This window comes from Mustela nigripes, chromosome 1, assembly GCF_022355385.1.
Source record: "Mustela nigripes isolate SB6536 chromosome 1, MUSNIG.SB6536, whole genome shotgun sequence".
In the NCBI taxonomy this organism is placed as follows: domain Eukaryota; kingdom Metazoa; phylum Chordata; class Mammalia; order Carnivora; family Mustelidae; genus Mustela; species Mustela nigripes.
The window spans coordinates 6,088,604-6,116,230 of record NC_081557.1 but is presented as its reverse complement, the minus strand read 5'-3'; the positions used below and the strand labels follow the sequence as shown (position 1 = coordinate 6,116,230).

At 41.3% G+C, this 27,627-nt stretch overlaps 1 protein-coding gene across 2 annotated transcripts in view; it reads left to right on the top strand.

Annotated features, from left to right (window-relative positions):
* The first annotated feature begins 1,488 nt into the window (after positions 1–1,488).
* The window catches only part of PACS1 (phosphofurin acidic cluster sorting protein 1), a 140,229-nt gene continuing 114,090 nt past the window's right edge, over positions 1,489–27,627 (top strand). For both annotated transcript variants that reach the window (XM_059401138.1, XM_059401129.1), the window contains exon 1: positions 1,489–2,031. In XM_059401138.1, the coding sequence (XP_059257121.1) occupies positions 1,682–2,031 (350 nt within the window). In that variant the 5' untranslated portion in view covers positions 1,489–1,681. The remainder of the gene's footprint in view (positions 2,032–27,627) is intronic.

Below are 27,627 nucleotides of genomic sequence, written 5' to 3'. Positions count from 1 at the left end.
GAGATGCATATGTAACACTTCTGATCCTCCTTCGTCTTTTAATCCCCTCGTCAAAAGGACTAAAACAGGCTTTTTCTGCAACTTCAGGGCTGCCTCAGTGACCTGGGGCATGCGCCTGGATCAGACGTTGCAGTTGAGACCAGTGATAAATTCAAGGCCATGCTGAAATTGTGTGTTACCACGGCTTGCTTTTGTAAAAGGGCTCCCTGGGAAGTACCTTTAGGTCTGGTTTGACCTTACTACTTTGTCCTTGGGGACTAAAAATAGCCAGCTTAACACCCTGGCTGGGCTGAGGAAGTGCAGTGGGCTTGGGAAGTAGGCCAGGTCAGGCCTTCCTAATAGACCTGTGGCCTGAAGAGTCCTGAGTCCATACCTGGGAGAAAACACAACTCAAAATCGAGATTGTTTTGCGCTCACATGAACTGAGTGCTTTCAGTCACCCAGTATCTAGGTGTGGGTGGGTGTGTGGAGGTAGGCTTGCTTTCTCTGTGTAAGTCCTCTGGTCCCTAGAAGTCAGCCCAACAGGTTGGGACTTCAGGGGCCCAACGGGCATTTGCTGGGTGCTGAGAAGACCTACTGCTGTTGCCCTAAGTGCACCAACCAAGGTGCAGATGTCAGGAGGCTTCAAGATGGTTTTTGGAGGTGATGGATTGGCGGGGGTAGTGTGGGAGGGCGTTGACTGAGCTAGGTCTTGGGAGGAGTAGGATGTTAGAGATTAAACAGTGAAGCAGGGGAAACATTACAGGTGAAAGAAATTGAGGGTAGGGATGGGGGGCCTTGGAACTCCAGAATGCTGCTTTGGGGGAGGGGAGCTGTAGGTAAGAAAAGGAGGAAGGGTGGCTCCGAATGGGCCAGGGCTTAGCTTTAGATCTCACCCTTGCCAGGGCCTTTTGGACTGTAGGTCCGTGAGCCCATACGTCTATGGTGGAGAAAGGCAGGGAAGGAAACTTCACGGCCCACAGGCGAGCGGGCCGTCCCCTGGGGTCGCCACGGCTCCCTTTCGTAGGTCGTGAAGAAACCCCGGGGCAGCACAGCGGGGTGGGGGCCAGGTGGGCAGGCGTGACGGGGGCTTTGGCCGGCGGCCGCTTTTGCCTCGGCTCTGGGGATCCAAAGGGCCCAAGGCGCGCTCCCGCGGCAGCCCCCTTCTGGCCGGGGCCGCGCCCCGGAAAAGCGGAGTTTCCGCTGGCCTGGCTGTTGCAGTCGAGAGGGGGAGGGGAGGGCCGGGCCGGCTGACTGCCGCCCGCGCCGCGGATTTGAGGGCAGGTCCGGCCGGGTTCGGGAGAGGGGGGAGCGGGGGCAGCTACGGAGCGAGGGGAACGAAGGGAGCGCGCCCACAAGCTCGCCAGGGGCGCGAGCGCGAGCCCGGGCCCCGCCCCTCGGCGCTGGGTGGGGCCGGCGCCAGCCCGAGCTCCCCGCCCCCCCGAACACGCCCACCCAGTGTCTAGGCGGCGCGAGCCGCAACAGGCAGCGGCGGGCGAGCGCGAGGACCGCGCGCCGAGAGGCCCCGCGCGTGCGTGCAGCCTCTCGCTCGCTCGCTCGCTCGCTCGCTCGCTCGCGCGCTCGGGCGGGCGGGCTGAGGAGACGAGTGGATCCCTCGCCGCCGCGGTGGGAGAAGGCTGGGCGTCCTCTCGGCGTCGCCCGGATCCCCGTAACCCCCGCGCCCCCCACCTCCGGCCGGGCCATGGCTGAACGCGGAGGGGCGGGCGGTGGTCCCGGAGGCGCCGGGGGCGGCAGCGGCCAGCGGGGCTCTGGGGTCGCCCAGTCCCCGCAACAGCAGCAGCCGCCGCAGCAGCCGACGCCTCAGCAGCCGACGCCCCCCAAGCTGGCCCAGGCCACCTCGTCGTCCTCGTCCACCTCGGCGGCGGCCGCCTCCTCCTCGTCCTCGTCCACCTCCACCTCCATGGCCGTCGCGGTGGCCTCGGGCTCCGCGCCTCCCGGCGGCCCGGGGCCAGGCCGCACCCCCGCCCCAGTGCAGATGAACCTGTATGCCACCTGGGAGGTGGACCGGAGCTCGTCCAGCTGCGTGCCCAGGTGAGCGGCGGGCGGGGGGACCGGGCCCTCGGGGCCGCAGGGCCGGGTCTGTGACAGGCCCCCGGCTTCTCATTCCTCCCCGTCCCAGCGCCCAAGGGAGCGCCCCCTCCCTGGATACCCTCTGGCTGCCGGGCCTGGCCCCTGCCGGGCCTCCCAGGACGCCTCCTGCGGGGACCCCGCCCTCTCCTGGCAGCCCCACCTTCTGCCTTGGCCCGGGACCACCCTTTTCCCCTCCCCGATTGGGGCCTTCTGGACTCGCAGCCCGGGGCCTTCTCTTCGTCGATCTGACCGAATCCGGCCTTCCTGACGGTCAGTTTCCCTGCGAATGTCACAGACTCTTTTCCCTGGCTCGTTGGTGCCCGTGGGCTGTACATTTGTTACATCGATGCGGTATAGATGTCTTTTGATATTATTATTTCCCAATATACTAAGCGTGTGCCAGACTCATTGTCACCTTCTGCCAGGTAAAGCCCATAGAGTAATCCTTGAGGCTTCTAGTCTTCAATACGCACACGTTCATTTGGGCTTCAGATCACACACATTCTGTCCTGGCCTCTGTGCTCTTGTAAAAGTCCTGTTGAGTGTGTCTTTAAGTGTATTTTTCATCCCCTCCTTCCTCCCCAGTAGCTAGTCACAAATTCTCCTAGCCCTGGAGGACTACATATAATTACTGCCTTGTTACTTAAATTCAGTCCATTCCTCTGTCTGTTGGAACCATCTGGGGACTTTCCTTTCATTGGTAAAATATGCGTGAGTTTGTGATGTTCTCTCTTTCTGTATTGGGAAAGCAGTCTTTCTTTTTCCAACTCTTTGGGGACAGTGCGCAGTGTTTTACAGTTTACCCCGTGAACAGACACTGTGGAGCTGGTTTCACCTAGTAAGCCCAGGAAAGTGCCTGGAGGTGATCTTTTTGTCACCTCTAAACTGAACCCATTCGGTTGCCTTGGAGTTTTGGACTCTCTCCTTATTCTGTTAGCCCAGGCTTGGGTAGATGGAGGTTTAAGTGGGGGTTAGGAAGTAACGTCTAGTTCCAGGCTTGGCTCTGTTTATCTCCCCCTCCCTTTATTTTGAATCATTTCTTGCTTACAAAATTACACACACACACACACACACACCCCTCCTAGATAGGGTATTTTACAAAAATGATGAAAAGTACATGTCTATACTTGACTCACCTTAAAAAATTGAGCATTATAAATTATGTTGAAGGCCTCAGGGTGCCCCGTCCTGACCATACTCCCAACTTCCCCTAGGCAAACACTATCCTAAATTGTGTTTCCCTTGTCTTTTAAAAATATTTTTAATGCATGATTGCACCTCTAAACAGTATGTTTTAGTTTTGAGTGTTTTTGAAGTTTATATAAGTGCCGTCACACTGTGTGTTCTGTGGATTAACTCAGTTGTGTTCGTGGGTTTTGACTGAGCATTCAGCTTGTGAGACTCGTCTGTGGAATATAGTGGCTCTACTTTAAATATTTTCACTAATGGATAGAATTTCATTGTATGAATACATCATAATTCTCCTTTTGGTGAATATTTATGTTGTTTTTTTGTTTGTTAACGGGAATAGTAATGCTTTAAATATTTTTGTCCAGGACTCCTGGTGCCTTGCAAAAGTTTCTTTTGGTTTCTTTATATGTAGGGATGGAATTGCTGTTTGCAGAGTATACATCTGAAACTATTTTAAGATAATGCTAATTGTCTTCCATTCATGCTCTACCCCTCTTACTTTTTGTTTCAGCATTCACTTCACTGACTTACACTTTTTTTTTCTTTTGTCTTTCCTTTAGGGTAATCAGAAGCCACATTAGCTTAGTTTGCTTTGGCCAGTGCCCAGCACAACACCAAACTCAAGTGGGAGTTTAGTATGTAATGGTCCTTAGCAGGCTTCTCTCTTTCTAGGTAGGTCCATCTATAGTCCAAGTATTTTAATCTACCTCTTTCAAACATAAAAACACTGTACCCCTTCCTGCATTGGTTCAGTGTTAGTAATACATGCTTCCTTCATATCTGTTGCTGTGTTTGACTGGTGACAGTTGGACAACTGCCTTTTCTAGCTTGTTAGATTGACAAGGCGTTGAGCCAACAGGGAAGAAGCTGCTGTGCAACAGAGGGAGATAAATAAAATCACTGATTGACATTGATTTTTTTTTCCACACCTATTGGTCACTAAAAAGTCCATGTAATAAATTACTAGCCCAGGAAACAGCCTACCATCCTGAGTAAATGGGTAATTATTACACTAACTTGGTGTGAGAGGCTTTAGGTTGCTTGTTGTTTTCGACCTCCTGGGATCATGCGGTTATGTCATGTCTACTAACCAATCCTTGAGATTGTCAGCTGTCCTGTTAACTTTGTTTTTCAGCTATCACCCTTGTGCCTCCCAGCCCCTTGTGGAACACTTGTGCTCTTTGGAGCATGCTGTTTTATCTGCAGGATGGAAAATAACACCCTGTGGGGAGAAAATATCCTGCTATTGGCCCTTCCAATTACTAGAGTCATCTGGTTAATTTGAGATCTCCTTATTTGCTTGTTCATGTTGTTTAGAATATATTGGCAATGTGTACTCTGTATGCAGCATTCAGTATATAGCCTAGGATTAACATTCTTGTCTCTTGTAACTTAAATGAGACACAAGCATGTAACATACGTGCACTTAAGAAATGTAAACATGATTGTGGATTTAAGGCTTTATATATATATATATATTTAACTTTATATGGCTGAAGAGAATACTTACAGTTGGCTTTAAAATAACTAAATTGTTTGATTCATTGACATTTTTACCAGCATTTTTTTTAAATTAAAAGATTAATACATGTCCATGATTAGAAATTCAAGAAGTACAGAAAGATGGACATTTTATTATTTTTTTATTTTTTATTTTTTAAAGATTTTATTTATTTATTTGAGAGAGAGAGAGAGTGAGAGAGAGCATGAGAGGGGAGAAGGTCAGAAGGAGAAGCAGACTCTCCATGGAGCTGAGAGCCTGATGCGGGACTCGATCCCAGGACTCTGGGATCATGACCTGAATGGAAGGCAGTTGCTTAACCAACTAAGCCACCCAGGCACCCAAAAGATGGACATTTTAAAGGAAAAAGCCCCCAGCCTTGTCTCTGTTTTCGCTCTCCAGAGGTAATCACTGGGAAATACAGTTGGCTTTTAAGATTCTGTTTCAAGCCGGTATAGGTCTATTACTGTTCATGAAATTCACAGCTTTGGAAGTTGGCATTGTTTTCTCTCCATACTAAGTAGTTCTTCCTCTACTATGGCCCATGGATTGGCTAGTGGTGTGGTGACATTATAAACAGGTGGCATGTTGCTTGATGTTAAGGGAAGAGCTTTAGAGTTTGATTGTTGATCCCTTCTCTTTGGTCCTTGTATGGTGACGTTTTCCCTGATGTTCTTTTCTCTTTTTGAGAAAAGAGAGTTCTTTTCTTTTTTTGAGCTACTTCAGTAGGGGAGGCAGAAAAATTATTAAATTTCACAGGTATACTGAATTTCCTCAGTAGCATAAAACCAATTATTGGGAGATAAAATGTGTTCTGCTGTATCACTTACAAACTGTATCACATTTGTCTTTGAGTACAAAGTACATTTGCATGTCCTTACCTGTGTGAGCACTTAGGAAAGGAGTTCAGGAGTTATCAGTCACATTTCTCCTTAGATCACATTTTTTTTAATTGGATTCCAAAGTTAAGCCTTATTCGATAAAACTATTAGAACCAAAGGAGGTGGCCATGGCTAGGTTGACATGATTAGTCTGCAGCAGAAGTGTTACTTTCATCAGGACACTTAGGGAGAGTTGCCCCTCTAACCACAAAAGCAGTAGGCAAGCCAGGATATATTATCCTTCTATTCTTATTATATGCCAAGACAACCTCTTCCAAACCTTGGTTTTTTAATCCATTGATTGGGAATACTTCTACTTGCCATTCATTCTAAAATGTGGCTGAAATAAATATGAAATAGAACATATAGGTCTGTAGGAGGAAGTACTTCTTAAATGTAGATAGGAAGTAAATGAAATTGATCAAATACGAGAGACGTGGTGAAATTTCTGCTATTTCCCTAGCATTAAAAGTCTTAAAAGCATATTCGTATCTTAGAAGATTTGAGTTTCACATTGTGAGTGTTGTAATAGAATATCCTCTCTATCAGGGTAATATTATCCATTGTCCCTGCGGAAGCTCAGATTCCTTAAGTCAGAAAGAGAATGACTTTCACAGAGTCTGTTTTACATGTATTGATTTACAGATCTTTTGGGTACCTTAGTGGTTATGTGATTTCTTTTTAAACTAGTTTTCCAATTTATTAGCTGAGCCAATGAGCTGCTACTGTCACTGTGCGTGTTTGCCTCAGTGTGCCTGAGGGAGGTACAAGTAAGAATATGGGCTGTGTCTTCTCCCTGCTTCAACCCAGGAAGCTTGTTTTGTTTTGGCCTGGACTTGAGGGTTTAGTGCGTCCTCTGAAATTTGAAATTGGCTTGGCTTGCATCTGTGGCATCACATTCTGGGAGTACTTTAGGCGTCCAAGGTAGCTGTGGCAATGCTCATAAGAATTGGTCTTTTTCCAGTGTGGGTTCAGAGTGGTATTAGGGCTCTTGAGAAAAGAGTTTGAACTTGGTCTTAGAATGTCTTTCAGCGGCCACTTGGGCTGGATTGAGTGAGATGGTTTGGTTTTAGACTGGCACGTGCAGACAGAATTCACCCTTCTCCAGGCCTAGTTGGAAGAGTAAGCAGCATAGCTTCGGATGGTTTTAGAGAATCAAGATGTTAATGCCTAGACACCAACTCTAGAGTATTTTCCTCTTCCTGCCATTCACAGGGCTGTTGTCTGGTTAGAAACCCTGATGCATTCTCTTTTACCTTATAAACCAGAGAAGAGCTACAGTCACAGCTCAGGGAGCTGCTTAGACAGACCTGTATGTGACCTCTACCTTGGGTAGAGAAGTAGAGTAGAAGAGCAGTAGAGAAGGCCAGGAAATGAAGATAAATTGTTACTTAGCTTATATATCTTCCAGAAAACAGTTTGTGAAAGCATTCCATTTGACATCCAGTTAAATCTTGACATCGTAAGCTGTTTTATCTTTAAAGCTGTGCTATCTAATACAGTAACCACGTTGTGTGTGGCTATTTAAGATTCATTAAAATTGAATAAAATTAAAAATTCTCTTTCTTAGTTGTATTAGCCACATTTCGTGTCATACTAGTCTCGTGTGATTAGTGGCTTCCGTATTAGACAAGGCAGATCTAGAACATTCAGGACCACAGAAAGTTCTTTTAGATAACACTATTATTTATTTATTTATTTATTTGTTTGTTTGTTGGTCAGAGAGAGAGAACACACAAGCAAGGAGAGTGGCAGGTAGAGGGAGAAGCAGGGTCTGTGGGTAGCCCGATACAGGACTTGATTCCAGGACCCCGGCATTGTGACCTGAGCTGAAGGCCGACGCTTAACCAACTGAGCCACTGAGGCATCCCTAGATAACACTAAAGAGAAAATTGCCTAACCATGATATTTCTCGTATTACTATCTGTGGTTTCTCTTTATTTATTTAATTAAATTGAATACTTTTGTCCACTTCCAGATTTTTTTTTAAAGATTTTATTTATTTATTTGACGGAGATCGCAAGTAGACAGAGAGGCAGGCAGAGAGAGAGGGAGAAGCATGCTCCCTGATAAGCAGAGAGCCCGATGCGGGGCTCAATCCCAGCACCTTGGGACCATGACCCGATCTGAAGGCAGAGGCTTTAACCCACTGAGCCACCCAGGCGCCCCCAGTTTATTTTTAAATGTCCCTTTTTTCACTATTTCAAGGACCTCTTAGTTTTCTTCTGTTAGTTGTTCCCCTTTAAATGTTTTTACCTTTTAATCTGCTCACTTCTTAGGTAGGGAATTTGTTTCCTGGTGCTTGCCTACCATTTGTTTCCCACAGTTTTAGGTCTTAGTCAATACCTATTGAGAAAACTGTCTGGAGACATTATTTCTAAAATGGCTTTTAGGGGCGCCTGGGTGGCTCAGTCGCTTAAGCATCTGCCTTTGGCTCAGGTCATGATCCTGGGGTCCTGGGATCCAGCCCCCTGTCGGGCTTCCTGCTCAGTGGTGAGTCTGCTTCTCCCTTTCCCTTTACCCCTCCCTCTGACTTGTTCTCTCTCTCTCTCTTGCTGTCACTCTCACTCTCAAATAAATAAAAATGTTAAAAAAAACCAAAATGACTTTAGATGTTTAGATTATATGTGGTATTAATTTTGGTCCTTATTTTTTTGTGATGATTTCCAACTTTATATAATAAACATGCATTGCAGAACAGACCAGTGAATGTTGTTTTAAAAATATATATTTAAGGGGCACCTGGGTGGCTCAGTGGGTTAAAGCCTCTGCTTTCAGCTCAGGTCATGATCCCAGGGTCCTGGGATCGAGCACTGCATCTGGGCTCTCTGCTCAGCAGGGAGCCTGCTTCCCCCTCTCTCTTTGCCTGCCTCTCTGCCTACCTGTGATCTCTGTCAAATAAATAAATAAAATCTTTAAAAATATATATATATATATATATTTAAAAATACATATCTACTCTACTTAATTGTAGACCTTGAAGGAGTGAACTTTACAATTTTTATATTGCAATAAGGCTGTAAAAAAAAGTACATATTGAATGGATGAAGACCTGGGGGAACTAAAGTTTTAATCCACTCATTACTTTCCTTTTTGGTTCTAGAATTGCTTGTTCCTTTTTATTGATAGTAAATGTGGTGAGTGGGGAATGTTCTAGACACTGTTTCCCTTGTGGTAGGTGGGTGACAAAGTAGTATTGAAAATGGCACATTTATTTATTTATTTGTTTAATATTTACATAGATTCTTTTAGATAGTAAAGTGTTTTAAGATACACTCAAGGTAAGAATCTCTGAGTTTAGCTGTAGCTTCACATATTTTTCTGACCCTGAATACTGGCCTTCCTTTTTTCTCTTTGGGGTCAATGGTCCTTGCCAACTCCAAGATAAATCCGTTCAGCATTTACAGTACTTCTAGTTCTGTGAACATGACACTTAGGTAATATCTGTAGTATATTTTTGCAAAAAAAAAATTTTAGAACTGTGATGAGTATCTTAGAAATTATGCTGTAATTTATGTGTTTTTTAGTGACTCAATACAGATAAAGGTAGATATGAAGGGAATGTTTTAAAACTTGATTCCTACTAGAGGAATATACCTGTTCCTCTCTTTGTGGACTGTGTAACTCTCCCAAATGACAGCTTGCCTCTCCGAATCTTCCTGTGAGCAAGATTTCCACCAGGTCACACTGTGGATGTAACTGACTTATGAATTGTCCCTGGGGAAATTTATACTGATTGTTGTGCTTAGACATAAAAAGGTGTTTTTTCCTTATAGTTGTTCTCCAAAACATTTTGTGTCTGCGTATGTGTGTGTGTCTCTCTCTCGAGTTTTCCTTTTGTTCCTTTTTTCATAGGTGAGGTAGAGAATCTTTGTACCAATTAAAAATAGTATAGAAAACACAAACGGTTTAGGATATTAGTTGTCATTTATTTGTTCCTCCTCACTGACCTTTTCCTGTCTCCTGTTTAAAATCACCAAACGGCTTCAAGGTTTACCGAGCAGCTTTATCCTTCCGTTTCTTTGTATTACAGTACCTCTCAAACCACATTGCATTCTACTGTTTGTAATTCTGCCCATCTTTTTCCACCCTAGTTTCCTCCTGGAGTGTAACCACTAGTAGCAGGTCAGGGTGATGTTTCAAAAGAAAATCAGATTATGTCACTCCCTTCTTCATAATCTTGCCAGTTCATTCATTTAGCAAATGTTTGTAGACCAGCTGGTCTCCTTGAACTCCTAAGTATATATTCTAATGGGTGAAGATTAAGTGACACTGTCAAATAACTTTTCATCATATATAGAATAAAATAAAACCCCTTTCATGCCTTAGGAAAGACTTCAAGATGTGACTCCTTCCTTTGTCTTTGACCTTATCTTCTGTCATTCTCCACGGTGCTTGCTTGGTTCTGGGAAGCAGAGCCTAGACGTGGTCACCTCTGCCTTTGGGCTTTGGCACTTGCACCTGGAATGGTGCTTTGTCCCCACTTCATCATGTGGCTGGCTTGTGAGTATCATTCAGGTCTCAGTTAATCTACCACCTTGGAAAGCTACCCTTCCCTGCCTGTTACATTCTAGGAGTTTATAAATCTTCGCAATTTGTTACTGTCATCTGAAATAATCCTGTTCATTTACTAGTTACCTTACAGGTACTCAATGAATATGTTTATTAAAGGAATAGTGCCTTTTTTATTTATAATGCTTGTTGAGTGAGTATTTGTTATACACAGTTCTTACATTTAGCAAATACTTATTGACTATTTCTGTGTGCCAAGCACTGCTGTAGGTGCTGGGGGAACGGTGGCAAACAAGTTGACAAAATTCATTCTCTCCTAGAGTGTATGTTCAGGTAGAGGGAGACAGATAATAAACAAATAGTTATAATTAGGTAATATAAGTATAAATAAATAGGTATTTATTTTATATGTTTACAGTATAAATAAAGGGGTGATGAGTGAATGCCATGATGAAAAATAAAGCGTAATGAGGGAATTGAGAAAGTTGGTGGAAGGGCTCTTCTGGACGGGGGGTGGGGGAGGCAGAGAAGGTCTCTGGGGGAGTGACATTTGAGCTGATACCTGAATGAAGTGAACCAGATTAATTGAGCATTTACTGTGTGTCACAGTAACCTTCAGAGGCAAGTACTGAGACCCCTTTCTTAGAAAGGGAAATCAAGGCCGAGTGAGATGAATGCACTTTTTTAAGGTTATGTAGCCTTAAAAACTGTGTGTTTAGAGGTAGGTAGAGTTGGGATTTGTCTCATGACTCATGATTATCTGACACCAGAACGATTTCTCTCTTTAAACTTGATGGTCCTCAAGCCCTGGCTGGTTCTCGTAGTTGACAAATAATATTTAATGTTTATGCTTTGTCACACTGGAATTATAGAATGCTGCTCTATTACCAAATTATAGATACCAAGAAACTTAACATCAGAATGGCTATAACTGCCCGTTCTGGAGCCCATTAGCCAGGATTTAAATCCCGAATCTGTCGTTTACCATTTAGTGATTTGGGCAAATTATTTAACTTCTCTAATGTTTTAATTTTCTCATCTGCAAAACAGGCCTAACTGTCCCTACTTCTCATTAATTATGAGGATTAAATGAGACTAATACAAGTAAATGCTTACATGGTAAACAGAAAACACTTCAAAATAATAGTTGTTACTACTGTTCTTTTGCTGTGTTTACTGCCAGTCCAGCTTCTCTGTCTCTTGCTGACACCCCTCTAAACACTGCTTTCTTTCTGGAGTCAGGGCAACTTGGTTGATATATAATTTGCTCAGTGGGACCTTCCTAAGGTCTTGGGTTCACTTTAGACACAGATCCTGCCAAACGCCAAGCTTAAAGTCAGAGTAAAGTATTTTGGTTTTCTGAAGCAGTGGCTGGATCGGGATCCTGTTTCTACATCCTGCCAGCTTATATGAACGGAAGACATGGGTCAGGCTCCGCCTGCAAACCACAACTTTGTTTTGAGCCAATTTGACTTGACAGCTTCCCTATTCTACCTGCTGACTTCTTTAGCTCTGGTTTGGCAGCCAGAAGAGCAACTAAACTGGTTTACAGCTAGCCATTTATTACTAATAAAAGCTAAGTGACTCCTAAGAAAATGAGGGTTTAAATGGAATTGATATTTTTCTCTTATCTCCTTAAACTTTCCTTTTTACGTCTGGAACCATGAAAAAATCCTATTTTATTTTTATAAGATAAACCTGATAATACATTTAAGGCCTATCATGAAACATTTGAGTGTGTGTGTGTGTGTGTGTATGTATGTTAATTTTCTCCTTTAATTAACACCAAGACTTCACTGTCCCATTTTATTTTATTATTATTTTTAGAGAGGGAGAGAAAGTGGGGAATAGGGGCAGAGGGAGAGGGAGAGAGAGAATCCCAAGCAGACTCTCAGCTGAGCACAGAGCCCACTGTGGGGCTCAATTTCACAACTCTCAGATCATGACGTGAGCCGAAATCAAGAGTTGGATGCTTAACTGACTGAGCCACACAGATGCCCCTGCCCCATTTTAGTTGGAAATCTACAGATACATTTAAATGTTTCTGGTTCTTCTTTAAGAATATGTAAAACAAGGGGCGCCTGGGTGGCTCAGTGGGTTGAAGAATATGTAAAACACAGATTAACTTCTCAAGTGTGGATTATCATGATGAATGGTATCTTCATGGTGAACATCAGGGCTTAAAATGAAGAGTATAGACTGGTATGTGTTACATACTTTAAATTCATGTGTTTGCTCTTTTTTTGTCTTTATTTCTCCCTATTGCTATCAATATGCCTTCTTTCTGCTTTATTGCTTTAAATAGACCATGGGCTAAAAAAACCCAGGTAATCAAATATGGTAAGAATGAATGGACTCTGGAAATGACGGCTGAGAGTAATGGATAGTATCATCAGAATACATAAAATTCACAGCTGTGGTGTTCTGGAACTAGGAAGGAACATTTTACATACTTCTTGGTTTGCTTGGGATTGTTGGTGAGTTTGGGTAGGGGTTTAATCTTCCAAAATCTTAGGGAGTCAAAAACCCTATTGAAGATGGAGTTAGAGATACAAGTCAAATTTTGCATTTGGTTTGGAGAATTGTGGATCAGTAAATAAAGCCTATATTTACTGTTTGGTTAGATTTGTTTTGATTACCGGTAAGCAAATCACTATTTTCCCTGTTTTTAAAAAGTGACTACAGGGGCACTTGGGTGTCTCAGTGGTTAAGCCTCTGCCTTCGGCTCAGGTCATGATCTCAGGGTCCTCAGATTGAGCCCCACCTTGGGGGCTCTGTGCTGCAGGGAGCCTGCTTACCCCTCTCTTTCTGCCTGCCTCTCTGCCTGCTTGTGATCTCTCTCCTCGGTCAAATAAATAAATAAGAATCTTTAAAAAAATTTTTTTTTAAGTGAGTACACCTTATTTATTTATTTATTTATTTTGCCTTTCTGATTTGTTATGGAGAGAAACAATGTAAAATGTTTGAGCATCTATATTCATAGAAATCATTACCATAACATCTCTGGGTAATGTCAGTGAAGCTGTGAATTTGATGGTATAATATTTGTTGACCCATGATAGACCTGATTTACATTAGTCATCATTTACATTGTCTTCACAAGTAGGCTTTTGTTTGGCACTTTTAGCTCATATCCAATGGAATGTGGCAGTGTAATCTATCTTAAGTCTATTGTTTAATAAAACTGTCTCCTCAAAACTAAAATACATGGAAAGTAGTCTACAACATTTGCCATCTCTGCCATGCACCATTTTTTGCTGTGGATAAAAATGAATAAGCAACTCTGGAAACCAAGATCCTCTGGGAACATAAAAACTCTTGTAGCTATTAATGGATTTAATTGTATTTACTCTCTGCCACCAAAATGTGCAATAAATTGTTTATACCCTTGCCTTTAATGGGGAGAATTTTTCATTAAGTGTATGTAATGTCATTATCACTTTGTTTTTATTACTTGTAGATAATCCCCTTTATCTTTCCTTAAAAAAAACATAAAAGAGGATAGCTATAATATAAATATTACTCCTTAATCTTTTCAGTCAGCTTTTCTCTCCATGGAGAAAAAGGAAAATATCCTTTCATTGGGAAATGAATTTGGGCTAGAAACGGGATATGGTTTCTTAAACTAAGACTTGGCATAAAATTAGTTTGGCATGCTTTGGGCTTAGACCAAGTGGTAAGTTTACTTATGTTTGGGAAGGGCCTGGTTCTCAGGCAGCCTTACTGATGAATGAATGCCATGTCTCAGTTGGTGAAGTTTCATCTTATTTGGGTCCATTTAAGAGAACATTTTTTAAGAAAAATGACTGTTTGGAATGATGGCTCTATTTAGGTTTTGTTTTGTTTTGCTTTGTTTTGTTTGATGCTTGTTCAGGTATTTCCTCCTATTCTTATAATATATCTGCAGGAAAAAAGTCAGCAAATGGCTATAATCTCTTTAAAACCATGTGCCAAAAATGTTTTGACCTTAGAATTTGTTTTCTTAATTGGCTTTACTTGATCATGTGGATTTGGATAAGTCTCTTTTAACTCTTCTCTACCTAGGAGTCACTTAGTCAGCAAGTAACTGTTGAGTACACATCGCAAGCTGGTCACATTTTAGACACCGAGGAGAGAACAGCCAATAACAGAGACAATATCCCAGCTCTTGTGGAGGCTACCTTCTAGGGGTGGGTGGGCAGCAGAGGATAAGCAAATGAATGAGCCAGTGATAGAGTATGTCAGATGGGAAAAAGAAAGTAGGAAGAGGGGATAAGTGGAGCAGAGAGAGTTACAGTTTTAAATAAGGTAGTCAACAAGACCTTGGAGAAGCGGAGCAGTCCTTGTGGGGCACACGTTTAGCCAAGCCAGCAGAGGGAACAGCAAGTACTGGTAGGTTCCAGGAACATCTAGGAGGCCAGTAGCCTGGAGCCAATGAATGAGGAGCGAGTGAAGTCACAGAAGCAAATGGGACCCAGATCTCATGGTCATTGTAAGACTTAACTTTGACATTGAGTGAGACGGGAAGCCTTTGGGGGTTCTGAGTACGAGTCAGTCATGATAACGACTTTCGTATTAACATACTTACTGGCCGCTGTGTGTAGAATAGCTTATAAAGAAGGATAGGTTGGAAGCAAGGAGTTCAGGTACAAGTGTTGTGATAATGTCTTGGGAGCTAATGCTGACTTAGAACAGGGTCATAGAGGAGGAAGAGAAGAGAATTCTTCAGATTCTAGGTCTATTTTCAAGCCTAAAGGATTTGCTTATAGGTTGTATTTAGGGTATGACAAGAGCCAAAGGATTCAAAGATGACTTGAAAATTTTATTTAACTTCGTTATGTCGGTTTTCTGATTTTTACAAAGAAATTTATTACTGTTGCCATTACTTTATCTTAAGTGACATTATATAAGAATGAGATCTGTAGGGGTGCCTGGGTGGCTCAGTGGGTTAAGCCTCTGCCTTCAGCTCAGGTCGTGATCTCAGGCTCCTGAGATCAAGCCCCACATCAGACTCCCTGCTCAGCAGGAAACCTGCTTCTCCCTCTCCCACTCCTCCTGCTTGTGTTCCCTTTCTTGCCGTGTCTCTCTCTGTCAAATAAATAAATAAAATATATTTTTAAAAAAAGAATGAAATCTGTATAACAAAACTTGTCAAAGTTCTTGAAGGGAGTTTGCTTCCACTTTTGCTATTTGTAATTAATTGGGAATAAGTTTCCTTGGGAGTTTACTGGGTGATGGAATGAGTAATCTACAGGTTGGCAACTGATTGTGTTACTGATTTAGGTTAATTTCTATTTGTGCTGTGGGCCATGAGGAAGCTATGCGAGCAGCTGAGTCTCAACATCCCTGATTATTCTGCTCTCATATTTGCTGGGTCTGGTATATTCTCTGTGACCCCTATTTATTTGATATGTTTTGGTAAGGGAGATCTGTGGCAAAAGCCATTAATACCTATAGCACATGTTCTCTGTCACATAAAACCAAAAAGTCAAAAACATGTTTTGTTTTGTTTTTTAAATGAATAGTTTGCTGCAGCAGACAGCCTGCCTGTGCTTCCTAGGAGCTGCTCTGTAAGGAGGAATCCTGCTGCAGAATGATCTAATTTGTATAATCTTGAAGGTGGAGCTATTTTTGAAAGAGAGCAGGAAAATAATGGAGCCCTTTGCTGTGAATGCCAAACTGGATCTTAGTGATTTAAAAGGAAAAGTGCTTAGTTAGATTTTGTAGTTTGGACTCCTCTTTTCCTCTTGCTCTGTTCAGCGTGTCTAGGTCAAGTTTATGATATATTTAGGTAATTGCTCCTGAAATGGCATCTGGGTTTTTCTTTTTCATTATCTTTTTATGTTTTAAGTAAATATGTTACTTAACTTGTGATTTGGATAATGTGAGTTGCATAAAAGAATAGTTATTGAGTTCAGGAATTAAAATTTATGGCCCCTTTTCTATCCTAAGATGAAATTCCCAGATAATAAAACTTTACCAGCATGTCTACGATATCTTAACTACAGTATGAAGGAAAAACAGCAGGAAAGCTGTTTGTAATACAAGATGTATTACTATATGTGAATTCTCAGAAGACATTTGTAAATGGCAAGGCCCGTCAGAAGTGTAGCTGTCAGGTACTTGCAGGTACATGTAGGTTTCCCTCTGTGAGTATGACACTTATAAATAGAGACTGATACAGGTGTACTGTGTGGGTGAGTCAGGTGATATGTGGCAGTGCCATTGGTGATATGATTTTCTAGAATTCTGAATAAATCATGAAGTTATGCACAAAACATAGTTACATTCCTGGAAAATTCCATATATATTATATGATGAGAAAGGTACTTAAATTTCTCTCTATTTAGATGTAGGCTTAGATAATTATAAACTGCTTTTTATTTACTTACATATATGTCTGGTGACACCAAAGCAAGTTAATTATGAAGCTAATGAAACTTAAGCTTAAGGCCTTTCATGTGTACAGGCTCCCTCATAGCCCTATACCTAATTAAAAAGAAAAACAAGTGACTTTTTAAAGATATTATTTATTTATTTGATAGACAGAGATTACAAGTAGTAAGAGAGAGGAGGAAGCAGATTCCCTGCTGAGCAGAGAGCCAGGATGCTGGGCTCCATCCCAGGATCCTGAGACCATGACCTGAGCCAAAGGCAGAGGCTTTAACCCATGGAGCCACCCAGGTGCCCCAACAAACGACTTTTTGTTGGGGTATAATATATACTTAGAAAAGTACACATAATAAGTACAGTTGATGAATTTCTACCCCCCATAACTAGCACACACCGTAGGAAACCGAACATTGTCAACAACCCAAAACATTGCCTTGCCCCTTCTAATCACTAAACCACCCCACCCCACCAAAAATGAAAGAATCCTAACCTCATAGCAGTGTTAGTCGAGTTTTGCCTGCCCTTTTACTTCATACGTGCATACTCTTGTATCTGACTTTGCTCAGTAGGATGTTGAGTGATTCATCCACATTGTTACAGGTAGTTGCAGTTCATATATTCTTACCATGCAGTGTTCCCTGTGTAAATTCATCACAGTTTATTTCACTACTCTGTGGTGATGGTCATGGGAGATTTCCAGTTTGGGGTGATTATGGATAGTGCTGCTATGAACATGCTTATACGTGGTTGGTGGATATCAGCACTCTGATATATTTCATTTCCTCTCTTTTGAGCATAAGCAGGAATGGAATTGCCAGATCATGGGGTATGTATATTCTCAGCAGTACGAGCGTTCCAGTTGTACCACATCTCCACCAACAGGTGGTATTCTTTGGTCTTTCTGGTTGGAGTTAAAATGGGTACCCATGGGGATGAAAATATATGTTTATAAAAAATTAAAAATTAAAAATAAAAAAAAAACAAAAAAACAAAAAAAATGGTTTCTCCAGTGGTTTTAATTTGCATTTCCCTCATAATGTGGAGTATCTTTTCATAAGCTTATTAATATTTCATATTCTCTTTTATGAATCGTCTGTTCAGGTCCTTTGCCCATTTTTCTACTGGGTTGTCTCTCTGTTTCTTACTGACTTATAGGAGTTCTTTTTCTTTCTTTCTTTTTTTTTTTTTTTTAAAGATTATTTCACAGAGAGAGAAATCATAAGTAGGCAGAGAGGCAGGCAGAGAGAGAGGAGGGAAAAGCAGGCTCCCTGCTGAGCAGAGAGCTGGACGCGGGGCTTGATCCCAGAACCCTGAGATCATGATCTGAGCTGGAGGCAGACGCTTAACCCACTGAGCCACCCAGGTGCCCCAGGAGTTCTTTTTCTTACAAACATACTCTTATACCCCATGGATTGCCTTTTTACTTACTTATTTATTTTGTCTTTTTATTCTTTTAATGGTGTCTTTGGTGAACAGAATTTTTTTTTAAAGATTCCATTTATTTATTTGTCAGAGAAGGTGAAAGAGAGCACAAACGGGGGAGCAGCAGGCCGAGAGAGAGAAACTCAGCAGGGGTCATGGTATGAGGCTCGATCCCAGGACTATGGGATATTGACCTGAACTGAAGGCAGACACTTAACCGACTGAGCCACCCAGGTGCCCCTGATGAATAGACATTCTTAATCTTGATTTAGTCCAGTTTCTCAGTTTCCTCCTTTATGTTCAGTGCCTTTTATGTCCTCTTCAAGAAATCTTAGCCTACTTCAATATCATGAATATCATGAAGGTGTTCACTAATATTTTCTTTTAAAAATGTGTTATTTTACTTTTCACATTTAGATCTACAGTCCATCTGGAATTGCTATTTGTGTGTGGTGTGACAGGTTAAGATACATTTCCCTCCATATGGATATTCAATTAACCGTACACCATTTATTTGAAAAGATCATCTTTTTTCTACTGCTTTGCATTGTCACCTTGATTGTAAATCACATGATATTTCACATGTGCATCTATTTTAGACTTTCTGTTTTGTACATCAGTGAGTTTGTCCATGCTTGCACTAATGTACCCTGTCTCTATTACTAATCTTTATTTTTTTTTAAGATTTTATTATTTTATTTGACAGAGAGAGAATACAAGCAGGGGGAGCAGCAGGGGGAGAGGGAGAAGCAGCCTTCCCGACAAGTGGGGAGCTGGATTGGGATTCGATCTCATAACCCTAAGATCATGACCTGAGCCGGAGGCAGATACTTAACAGATTAAGCCACTCAGGCGCCCGTTTATTTATTTATTTTTAAAAGATTTTTAAATATATTCATTATAGAGTGTTCACAATAGCAAGAGCACAAGTCGGGGGTGGGGTGGTCAGAAGTAGACTCCCTGCTGAGCAGGAAGCCCAGTCCCAGGACCCCCGATCATGATCTGAGCTGAAGGCAGATACTTAACCGACTGAGCCGTCCAGGCGCCCCTGTAACTGCATCTTTATAGTAGGCCTATTACTGGATGGTATTAAGTCTTCCAGCTGTGTGTGTGTGTTCTTGGTTGCCTTGACTAGCCTTTGTTCTTTGCATTTCCTTAGAAATTTTAGAACCAGCTTTTCAATTTACTTTATTGTGTTAGGATTATATTGGATCTGTAGATTACTTTGGAGAGAACTGAAGTCCTTAAAATATTGAATCTTTCAATTAATGAATGTGGTATGCCCCTCCATTTACTTACATCTTTAATTGATTTTGCACTTAATAGTATAGAAATATGGTATATCTTTCTTCAGATGTATTCCTACATATTTGATATTTTAGGATTCTAGACCTAATTTTGTAATTGTGAATTTGTGTGATTTTTATTATGCAGGACCCTCCAATTAGAATAAGCTTTAGGCTCTACAAAACCTGGTTCTGCCGTTGGATGGAACGTTTTCACTTACATGAATGTTGGAAACATGCAGGAAGCTAGTAATTTCTTAATTGTGCAGGACTCAGAGGAATTGGGAGTTGCAGGATATCTTGCATTCCTGGTTTATCCATCGTTGAATGTCACTAAAGTCCCCAATCATTGTGACAATTAAGAAAGCACTTTAGAGGCATTAGTACCATCATTGCCATATTAAGATTCACTTATTAAAGACATTTTTCCTTTATTACAGTTATCATAGTCCATAAATGTATGAAAAGGTGCTGGAATGTTCTCAAGTGTTTGCTTTTTGTTTGCTTTAGGAAGAAACCTAAGGTAAGCCAACGGTTTCGGATGTTGCCATTTGTAATCTAGGCTTTAAAAATTAGCAAATGATTCATTGTCACAAACTTCTGTTGTGCAGAGTGGATTGAACACTGTATTTGGAGCTAGAAGAATGAAATCTTCCTTTAATAAAAACTCTGTGATTTGGAGTTAGTTACCTTTTAAGCTTCAGTCTTTCATCAGAATGGAAAGAAATAAAAATAACTACCCAGCTGACTCCTCAAGGTTGTAGGGAAGAACAGATGAAACAATTTATAGGTTCTTTGTCTTAAAGTACTAACAAAATGCCACTGATGCCAGTTTGTGAGTTTGCAGGGACAACAAGCATAGTCACAAAGATGAAGCCTCCTAAATAGTTTGGATGTGCCCCCTTGGGGTTCTCCTGGCATGGCCACTATAGCAATAACTTGTTGATGGAAGGTAGTTTCTGTTTTCTAAAAGCTTGTGTGTTTATAGGAAGGTAATAAGAGCACTACCTTGTTGGGATTTCTATATCTTAATTCTGGTTTTCAAAGTGAAAGTAGGCAAACCACTCATTTTCCATCTCCTTCATTATCTTACTGCTTAGAAATGCTTTGAAGATTATGGTAAAATCTAAGCAAGTTTTAGTTCCTCAGTGAAAGTGTCCGTGTGAATATAAGTGATACATTATTATAATTAAACACTTGTTCACATTAATTCACTATATGGCCTTCTAGCCAATGGATTCAGAAATGCCTGGCTAATGTCACACTACAAGAGTGATAAGACCCTGGAATGTAGTTGTGAGAGAGGAAGGATACTATCTCTGCAATTTTAAATGGAGATATACTTAATACTCAAATGATACTGAATTTCAGTGTGATTCCCCTCTGGTTAGTGCTCCCTCTAGACTGTGGCCTCTTACACAGACTGGCCGGTGCTCCTTTTAGCTGCATTTTGGCTTCAGTTGAGTTTCAGCACATGGTTATTTTCCTTCCCATGGTTTTATTTTTTAATAGTTCACTTCCCCCAATAGTCTTTTTTCTTGTTGTTGTATTTATTTTTAATCAGTGTTATACTTAGGTTTTGGAAAGTCAAGTAAGTTCTACAAGGAGTGTTTCCTTGTTAGCCTCAAACAGTCTTTGGATGTTACCTGGAAGATTGGCTACCATCACCACATTCTCCCAATAAAATTGAATTTTGCTTATTATTATTATGACCATAGAAAGGCTAGTCACTGTTCAGTCATGTAGTAAACTGTGATTTTCCTTTCCTGGCCAACTTTTAATTTTTCCTGACATTAATCATTATCTTTTTAGTTTTGCTTAATAATAGCTAACATTAATTAAGTGTCAGATGTATATTAGGTGCTGTTCTAATTGCCGTCCATGTGTTAACTCATTTAATTACCAGACAGGTAGAGAGGTTAGGCAACTTGCCCAAAAAAGTAACATAGCCAAAGTCCAAACCCTGGCAGTGGGGCCACAGAATCTATTCTCTAAGCTACCGTGCTAAACTCTTCATTTCCTATTAATGTGTACTTAAATGTTTCTTCTATTGAAGTAAAATTTAAGAGTGAAATGCACAGAACTTGGGTTTATAGTTTGGTGAGTTTTCACAAATACTTACATTCATGTAACCAACACCTGAATTAAGATATAGAATATACTGATCACTTCCAGTCAGTCCCCATACTGCCTATGAGAGATAGGCAGTAACTGTTCTGGTTTATATCACCAGAATTAGTTGTCTATTCTTGAACCTCAAATAAATGGAATGATTTACAGTAGTATGTATTCTTCGTTGGCCTTCTTTTGTCAGATTCATTTATGTTGTGTATGTTAGTAGTTCGTTCTTTTTGTGGCTAAATAGGACATCACTGAAAAAGAGACTACAGGGGCACTTGGGCTCAGTCAGTGGATCATGTGACTCTTGAGTTTCAGCCCCACATTGAGCATGGAGTCTGCTTAAAAAAATTTTGGAAAAAGAAAAAGAAACTACAGTTTGTTGATCAGTTTACCAACAATTTGTTCTCCTATTGATGGGTATATAGGTTGTTTACAGTTTTGTTCTTTATGAATAAAGCTGCTATGAACTTTCCTGTATAGGTTTTGTATGGACATTTTCATTTCTTTGGAGGTAAATATGTAGAAGTAGAATGGTAGGTCTTAGAGTAGCTATATGTTTAGCTTTATAAGAAACTGCCATTTTGGGGCGCCTGGGTGACTCAATGGGTTAAGCGTCTGCCTTCAGCTTGGGTCATGATTCCAGGGTCCTGGGATCCAGTTCCACATCGGGCTCCTTGCTCAGCGGGGAGTCTGCTTCTCCCTCTGCCCTTCCCCCTTGTGCTCACCTGCTTGAGATCTCGCATGCACTCTTGCTCTCTCTCTCCCTCGTGCGCCCACACACACAAATAAATAAATAAATAAAATTTAAAAAGAAAAGCTCAGATGATGATTAGCATTATTTTAGCAATGAAGTATTTTTAAGGTGTATATGTTGTTTTTTTTAGACAATGCTATTGCACACTTAGTAGCCTATAAATACAACTTTTAAATGCACTTGGAAACCAAAAAATTCATTTGACTCAATTTATTGGAATATTTGTTTCAGAAGGGGGTTTGGAACTAAATCTGCATTATCTCTGAGATATACCTATATATATCAGATAGACATGCATGCACACGCACACATACTCCTATACACACACATATGTATCTGAGAGGACCTGATCTGTAATATATAAATAACTGCTATAAGCAAATTAAAAAACAAACATACCAATTTATAAAATAGCCAAGATTTAAACAGATTCTTCACAAAAGAAGATATCCAAATGGCCAGTCAGCAGGTAGTCCCATGTCATTAGTCATTAAAGAAATGCAAAATTAAACTAGAGGGAGTTACAATTTCACACTCATGAACCCGGCTAAAATTTTTTCAAAACTAACAACTAAGTAATGGTGGAGATGTGGAGCAATGGGAACTCTTGAACATTGCTAGTCTTTGTTAACTACTGCTGTGTTCACAGTAGTGTCACAAATTTTGCAGCTTAAAACAACAGATATTTATTATCTCACAGTTTCAGTGAGTTTGGTGCAGCATAACTGAGTCCTCAACAAGATTTTTCAACCAAGGTGTCAGCTGAGGCTGTGGTCTCACGACAGGCTTGAGTTACCAAGCTCACATGGTTATTGGCAGCATTCAGTTCTCAGGCTACCAGACTGAGGACAATACTTTTTGCTGGCTGTGAACTTGAAGCTGCCCTCAGCTCCCTGCCACACAGCCCTCTCCATAGGCAGCTTACAACATTGCAACTGGCCTCTCCAAAGCCAGCAAGGAGAGAGTATCCTCACAAGATGGACATTACAGTCTGATGTAACATAATCACATACATGTATATGTATATGATCATGTATATCCTGTCACTGTTGTCACAGTCTATTAGGAAGGAGCAAGTCACACCCATACTCAAGGGGAGGGAATTACAGTGGGAATAGATACCAGGAGCCATGGGGTATTGGGGCCACCTTTAGAATCTGTCTGCTATAGAGGTGCCTGGGTGGCTCAGTGGGTTAAAGCCTCTGCCTTCAGCTCAGGTCATGATCCCAGGGTCCTGGGATCGAGCCCCGCATCAGGTTCTCTACTCAATGGGGAGTTTGCTTCCCCCCCTTTCTCTCTCTGCCTGCCTCTCTGCCTACTTGTGATGTCTGTCTATCAAATAAATAAATAAATAAAATCTTTAAAAAAAAAAAAGAATCTGTCTGCCATAGTAAGTGGGAATGTAAACTAATACAACCACTTTTGGTAAAATGACAGTTTCTTTTTTCTTTTTTTTTTTAACCCTATAGTAGTTCTTTTTTTAAAGATTATTTATTTATTTGAGGGAGAGAGAGAGCAGAGCAGGTGAGAACATGAGTACTGAGAGAGAGTCAGAGGAAGAGGGAGAAGCAGGCTCTCTGTTTCTGAGCCTTTTAACAAAAATCATAATCACTGATTGCAGATCACCATAACAAATACAATAATGATGAAAGAGTTTGAAATATTAAGAGAATTACCAAAATGTGACACAGAGACACATAGTGAGCAAATGCTTTTGGGAAATGGCACCAGTAGATTTGTTTGATACAGGGTTGCCACAAAACTTATATTTGTTTTTGTTTTAAAGATTTTATTCATTTATTTGGCAGAGAGAACAGGGAGTGTGGGAGAGGAGGAAGCAGGCTTCCCGCTGAGCAGGGAGCCTGATGCGGAGCTTGATCCCAGTACCCTGGGATCATGACCTGAGCCGGACACAGATGCTTAATGACTGAGCCACCTAGGCGCCCCGCAAGCCTTATATTTGTAAAAAAATGTTTTATCTGTGACAGTAAAATGAGTGTATTATTTTCTTCCAGTCTGTGGCTGGGAGAAGCTTCCACATTCCTCTCACCTCAGCCAGGTTCCCAGACTGTTAGCGCTTTACCACATCTACTCCATTAGATTATCTTTCTCTAAACTAGTTTTTCTGAGTCATTTGAGAACAAGTTGCATACATGTTGCCCTATGACCCCATACTATTTCTGTGTGTTTATTTCCCCCAGTCAAGGGCACTCCCAAGTAACTACTACATGTCTTTCTAAGTTAGATAATTAGCACTGATGAAACCCTACTCCCCAGTCCATAGGCCCTGGTCCCATTTTGCCAGCTGCCCCAGCAGCTGCCCCAGCAATGTTTCCTTTTCCATTTTGGTCCAGTATTCCAGCGTGCAACATGCAGTGGTCTCTACTGGAGACATTGTCGTGTCTTTCCATTTCCTCCAGGAGTAACCCCTTGGTCTTTTACTGTCATTCATGTCCTCAACACACCTGTATTCAGGAGGATGAGCTGCAGGTCGAATCCATTAATATTTCCTCATGACTCAGGTCGTGATTTCTTGGCAAAAATATCACAGAAATGATGCTGTAATGTTCCCAGTACTTCACATCAAGGCACACATGATATGAAGCAATCCCATTACCGGTGATATTAACCTTGATTAATATGAAACAACTTAGAAATTTATTGTCTTAAAGTACTAACAAAATGCCATGTAGTCAGTTTGTGAGTTTGTAAGGACAATGAACATAGTCACAAGGATGAAGCCTTCTAAATAGTCTGGATGTGCCCCATTGGGGTTCTCCTGGCATGGCCACTATAGCAATAACTTATTGATGGAAGGTGGTGTCATGTATCTCTACTTTTCTTCACTATACACTTGTTGCTTTGCTTTTTGTAACTGACAGGTATTCTGTGGAGACAATGTGAGGTTTTGCCAGTATCTTATTCCTCATCAGACTTGAAGCGACCAGCATCAGTGTCCTGCCTAAATCAGTAACCACAGTATGTTTGCCAAATGATGATTTTTGTTTGTTTCCATTATTCTTTCTGCATTTATAAATTGGCCTTCTACTGTAAGGATGAGCTTTCTCATCCCCTCCCTTCCTCCCTTTCTTCAGTATGGACTCCTATATTTGCGGTTTACTCGTTGGGTTGTAATTTGTTAGTAGTAGTATTTATATTGATGCTCAGATTACTCCAGTTATGGTCAGTGGGAGCCCTTTCAAGCTATTTCCCTTTTATGTGTCCTTATCATTCTTTGAACACATCTTAATTTTTTTAAAGATTTGTTGATTGACTGATTAGAGAGGGAGAGAGAGAACGAACAGGGAGAGTGGCAGGCAGAGGGAGAAGGAAAAGCAGGCTCTCTGCTGAGCAGGGAGCCCAGCATGGGGCTTGATTGCAGGACCCTGGGTTCAGGACCTGAGTGGAAGGCACACACTTAACTGACTGAGCCACCCACACAGTTCCTAATTTTCTAGTTCCAGAGTCATCTTGCATTTTCCCTGCCCTAGCCCTGGAATCAGCCATTTCTCTAAAGAGTCCTGGTTCTTTTCATGGAGGATGGTATTCAGAAACCAAGATTTGGGAATTTGTTATGCTCACTGCTTTAGGATACCATTGCTTCTAGGTGCTCTTAGCAGAAAGAGCCAGGAAATATAAGTATGCTTATACAGCACTCTTCTCTCTCTCTCTCTCGTTTCTTTATATATCTATTTCTGTGTATATCCTTAAAAACTATGAGTTCAAACTAATATATTTTATTCCAATATTATACCTTGGGTTTCTCTCCAGCCTTATCTCTTTTTATGTTTGTAAGTATCTTTTTCAAGAATGAGAAAGCTAGCTTTCATTATTCTCAGAATATTTTGTTGTTTCTTTAATTAAGTTATTTGCTCATTGTAACTGACCTCCCAACTGCCCAGCCTTCTCCATTTGCCATGTTTGCACCCCACTTGAGCACTTTGTGTGCTTGAGCACTAGCAGGTAGAAGCAGGAAAGCAGGTAGACAAGTGGTAAACTTAATTAACATGACTCCTAAGACAAAGAGGTGGAAAGTGAGAAGTGGCCCAATTTACTCTATAAAATCTTAAATAGTATTTGTTCCAGTGATCTACTGTTGTACAAAAAAGCCACTCCAAAACTTAGTCACTTTAAATATGAACAGTATTATTTAGCACACAGATCTGCAATTTAGGCAGAGCTTGGGAAGAATTCTCTGCTCCACTCAAGGAGCGGAATGGCTTAAAATGGGGTGCCTGGACTCATATGTAGGGCCTTTCATTGCCATGTCTGGTGGCTGATGCTAGCTTGTTGGCTGGGCCCTCAGCCAGGGCTGTGGCTAGAACACCTACAGGCAGCCTGTCATGGTGGCTCTTGTCTTCTTCACATCATAGTGGCCGGGGTCCAAGGGGAAGCATCACAAGAGAGAAAGCCGGGTGGAAGCCAAATTGTCTTTACTTACTTAGCCTGTGAAGTCACACAGTATCATTACCATTGCATTCTGTTCATTAGAAGTGAGTCCCTAAGCCCAGCCCATATTTAAGGGCAATGGAATTCATTTCTATCTTTTCATGAAAGGACTGTCAAAGAATTTGTAGACATTTAAAAAATTTTTTTTCATTTTTAAGTAATCTTTACTAAACTCAACATAGGGCTTGAACTCACAACTCCAGGATCAAGACTTGCATGCTCCGCTGACCAAGCCAGCCAGGTGCCCTGTAGACATGTTTTAAAACCAACATGGTATTTAAAAATATTTTTCTGAATGAGTAGGAAGTCCTTTCATGTGTACAGTTGAATTTGTTTAGTACTTTTCATTCATTTTGTTTAAAACTTTCTTTTTTAAAAGATTTTATTTATTGATTTGATAGAGATCACAAGTAGGCAGAGGCAGGCATAGAGAGAGGGGGAAGCAGGCTCCCTGCTGAGCAGAGAGCCCCATGCGGGGTTTGATCCCAGGACCCTGGGATCATGACCTGAGCCACCCAGGTGCCCCTAAAGCTTTTTTTTTTTTTTTTTTTAAAGATTTGATTTATTTATTTATTAGAAAGAGAGCAAGCATAAGAGAGCAGGAATGGGGTGGGGGAGGTGGAGAGAGGGAGAATCGGGCTTCCCACTGAGCAGGGAGCCTGATTTGGGGCTCAATCCCAGGACCTCTGGATCATGACCTGAGCCAAAGGCAGACTCTTAACTGACTGGGCTACCCAGCCACCCCCATTTTATTTAAAACTTATAAAAAATGTATATGTACTTTTGCATAGGTACGTAAAAGGGATCATATCATATATATGTATTATTTACTGAAATCTGTTGTTTTCTCTTTTGCTTGCCTCATTTCCCTTTTCTCTTTATTTTCGCATTTTGAACCATTCCCTACCATGTAACATCTTTATCCTTCTTTATCTTTTCTATTCTTGTATAATATAGAAATGTATCTACATATACATACCATGGATTGGGGATATTGTTTTAAGAATAGAATCATATTAAAATTGATTTTTTGCATCTTGCTTTTCTTACTGAGCACCTTGTGTAAGT